The 2,778-nt window shown below is 48.1% G+C and overlaps 1 protein-coding gene across 1 annotated transcript in view; it reads left to right on the forward strand.

The window, feature by feature from the left end:
• Window positions 1-287: 287 nt before the first annotated feature.
• Window positions 288-2,778, forward strand: part of LOC104495650 (vesicular glutamate transporter 2-like) — a 3,785-nt gene continuing 1,294 nt past the window's right edge. The window contains exon 1 of the mRNA XM_010138645.1: window positions 288-549. Within this exon, the coding sequence (XP_010136947.1) occupies window positions 464-549 (86 nt within the window). The 5' untranslated portion in view covers window positions 288-463. The remainder of the gene's footprint in view (window positions 550-2,778) is intronic.

The following is a 2,778-nucleotide window of genomic DNA, read 5'->3' on the forward strand; positions in this document are numbered from 1 at the left end:
TCGCACCCCTCCCCCTCCGGCCAGCGCCAAGCCGAGATTGCTTTGAAACGCTCCCGCAAAGGGATCTCCGTCCCCTCCCAGCCGGGCATGGCATTGCCTCCGCCCGCCACCACCGAACCCTGCAAGGCCGAGGAGACTTTCTGACCGTGCCTGGCAACTCCGCGCTGCCAGGAAACCCGGGGGCTGCCTGCAGCTCGCTCAGACTCCCCGCTCGCCGCCGCACACAGGCGCGCTCCCTCGCCCTCGCCCTCTCCCCCCCCCGCCCCGCACGCCGTCTCTCCCTCTTCCTCTCTCTCTCTCTCACACACGCTCACGCTTTCTCTCGCTCTGCCTTTACCCGGAGGTGCACCGATAGCCATTGAATGAGGGGGGAAAGTTAAGAGATTGAAGCACCATGAACCACCGTTGCTCGTAGCAGCGCCCTACCCAGAGCAGAGCAGAACACGGCGAGCACCCTGCAGGAATGGAGTCGGTAAAACAAAGGATTTTGACCCCTGGCAAGGAGGGATTGAAGAATTTTGCTGGAAAATCGCTCGGTCAACTCTACAGGTAAGACTGAGATCTCTTACAGGACTCTACTGCCTAGAAATAATTGGAAGCTTTTCTTAACCGCCAGCTGCTGAAGGAGGTCGGATGCTTTGGGGAGGTTGGTGGTGGAGGGGCTGGGAGCTGTTGAGATATTGCTGATATAATCTGGATCCTGGAAACTAGTGCTGAAGATTCTCAATATGGCACCCTCGTAACTTCTTTATCTGATTCGTAGATAGTGTCAGTAAATATGTAGCGGAATACCACCCCGTCTTTCTCCCTCAAACCCAGGATCCCATCTTGAAATCGTAATCAGGACAGAGCAGCTCCCTGCATTTTTGTTCTGTGTTAATTTTGCAATACAGCCACAGGATCTTTCCCCCGCCCTTATCAATCATTAAATAATAATAATAATAATCTTTCTTGGCTTCGATTAGTCTTGTCCCTTGTGTAATTCGTCGTCAGAGGAAGATAAACATGGAGATGTATAAATAATTGATATCCGAACGATTTTTTTTCTCCCGAAGCTGAAACATATAGAAGGATGTTTAATTATTTATCCATCTGCCTTGAAAAGCACCTCCTTGTCCTATAAGCAATACACGGCTGCAACTGCTAAACTCAACAGCATCACTCAACAGTACGTTTCGGTGTGTACAGAACGTTTCTACCATCTTCGCGCCCTGTACACACAGACAAACAAGCCCAAATTCTGGCATACCCAAAGAGTGTATGCACTCAAGTTGACACATCGTGCTCCAGCCGATCTGCCGACTTTAATGACCTCCAGGACGTTTGAGAATAGGCTGTGAAATTCCAATGTATTTTCGATTGTCCCCGCTGCTAGAAATTACCTCGAAGTGGTTTGGGGTTTGGGGGCGTTGGGGTTTTTTTGTTGTTTGTTTTTTTCCCCCCGAGTTACAGATTAAGGGTAACTGCGGATTTATCCACCTAGGGTAGGTCACGTAAAAGTCTTTTTCCATTCCTATGCGGCAGTGTTGGGCACAGGCACAAGGCTGTTCCACGGCATGAGTCACAACTTCTGTTGCCATTTTCAGGAAAGGGGACATAGGAATGAAGTGATAAAGGCAAAATTACGATTTCCATTTCAGTGGGAAGGGTACAGTTTTGAAAAGCCAAAAGCAAAACCAAAGCCACCATCAACGCAGGGAATATCTTACAGTTTTTGGTCATATTTAAGTAATTTTCAACAGTCAGAAAAAGAAAAAGAAATATTGGTAAACCAGAAAAAGGAAATAAACATCTTCTTCGCCATAAAAAACCTCTACAACACGCACATTAAACGATGGTGTCTACTGCTTTTTATACAGTCACACTCCGAATAATAGAGAAACCGTGTTTGTATTTTCCAGCAAAACTCCGCTGGAACTTCCCTCTCGCTTAACAACCGCGCGATTTACTTACTGATCTTTTTCAACGCACGGGACCGAAGTATTTTGTTTCCAATTATCAGAATTAAAATGGCTTTCCTGTCCCTTACACATTCCCGCAGACAGGAAGCCCGTTCAGCGAGAAAACACTTCTAAACCATCCTTCATTCGCACGAACGAATTTTGAACACAAACCCAGGGTGGTTTATTTTATTCACAACTTTAAGACATTTCTCAGTGCTGCTGTCTTTAGACACGGAAATAATTCTCCCAGAAAAGAGATATCGGGAAAATTTCAACTGAGTAACTATCCTGCTAATTATTCTGCTAATTGTTACTGCCCCGTTAGCCGGATGAGTTAACCTCAAAGAGAAGCTCCTCCGAGGAGGACTTCTGACGTGAGAAAACGCTCCTAGGCAGCGGGAGCAGAGTCCAGAGGGTCGGGAAATTGTCACCTATTCGCTCCTCAAGACGGTGGAGCTGGGACGGCGGCGGTCGGGTTTCCTGTCTCTGGAATATCTCAGGGGCTACACAGGAAGATTCAGAGATTCAGAGCACGGGACACCGGCTGGAGGAACCCGATCTTTCTTACTACCGACACGGCGTTTTTAAAGCTTTTCCACCAAACAAGAATTAAAACGAAATGTTCGAAGCCACCTTCCGGGGATCGCGGGAGGGGGTCTCGGTATTTTTATGTTGATTCGAAATAGCTGCCAATAACCGTTCCCCGTCAGATTCCTCCACACCGGTTTCGAGGAGGTAGGGTTCTCTAGTGCAGACAAGGGAGTGGGGGCAATGAGACCGAGCTTGAAGCTGACCTGGGAAGATTAAACCTGCTCAACCGCCGCTCACTCCCAAC

The sequence above is a fragment of the Buceros rhinoceros genome, unplaced genomic scaffold (genome assembly GCF_000710305.1).
Source record: "Buceros rhinoceros silvestris isolate BGI_N320 unplaced genomic scaffold, ASM71030v1 scaffold36096, whole genome shotgun sequence".
NCBI lineage: Eukaryota > Metazoa > Chordata > Aves > Bucerotiformes > Bucerotidae > Buceros > Buceros rhinoceros.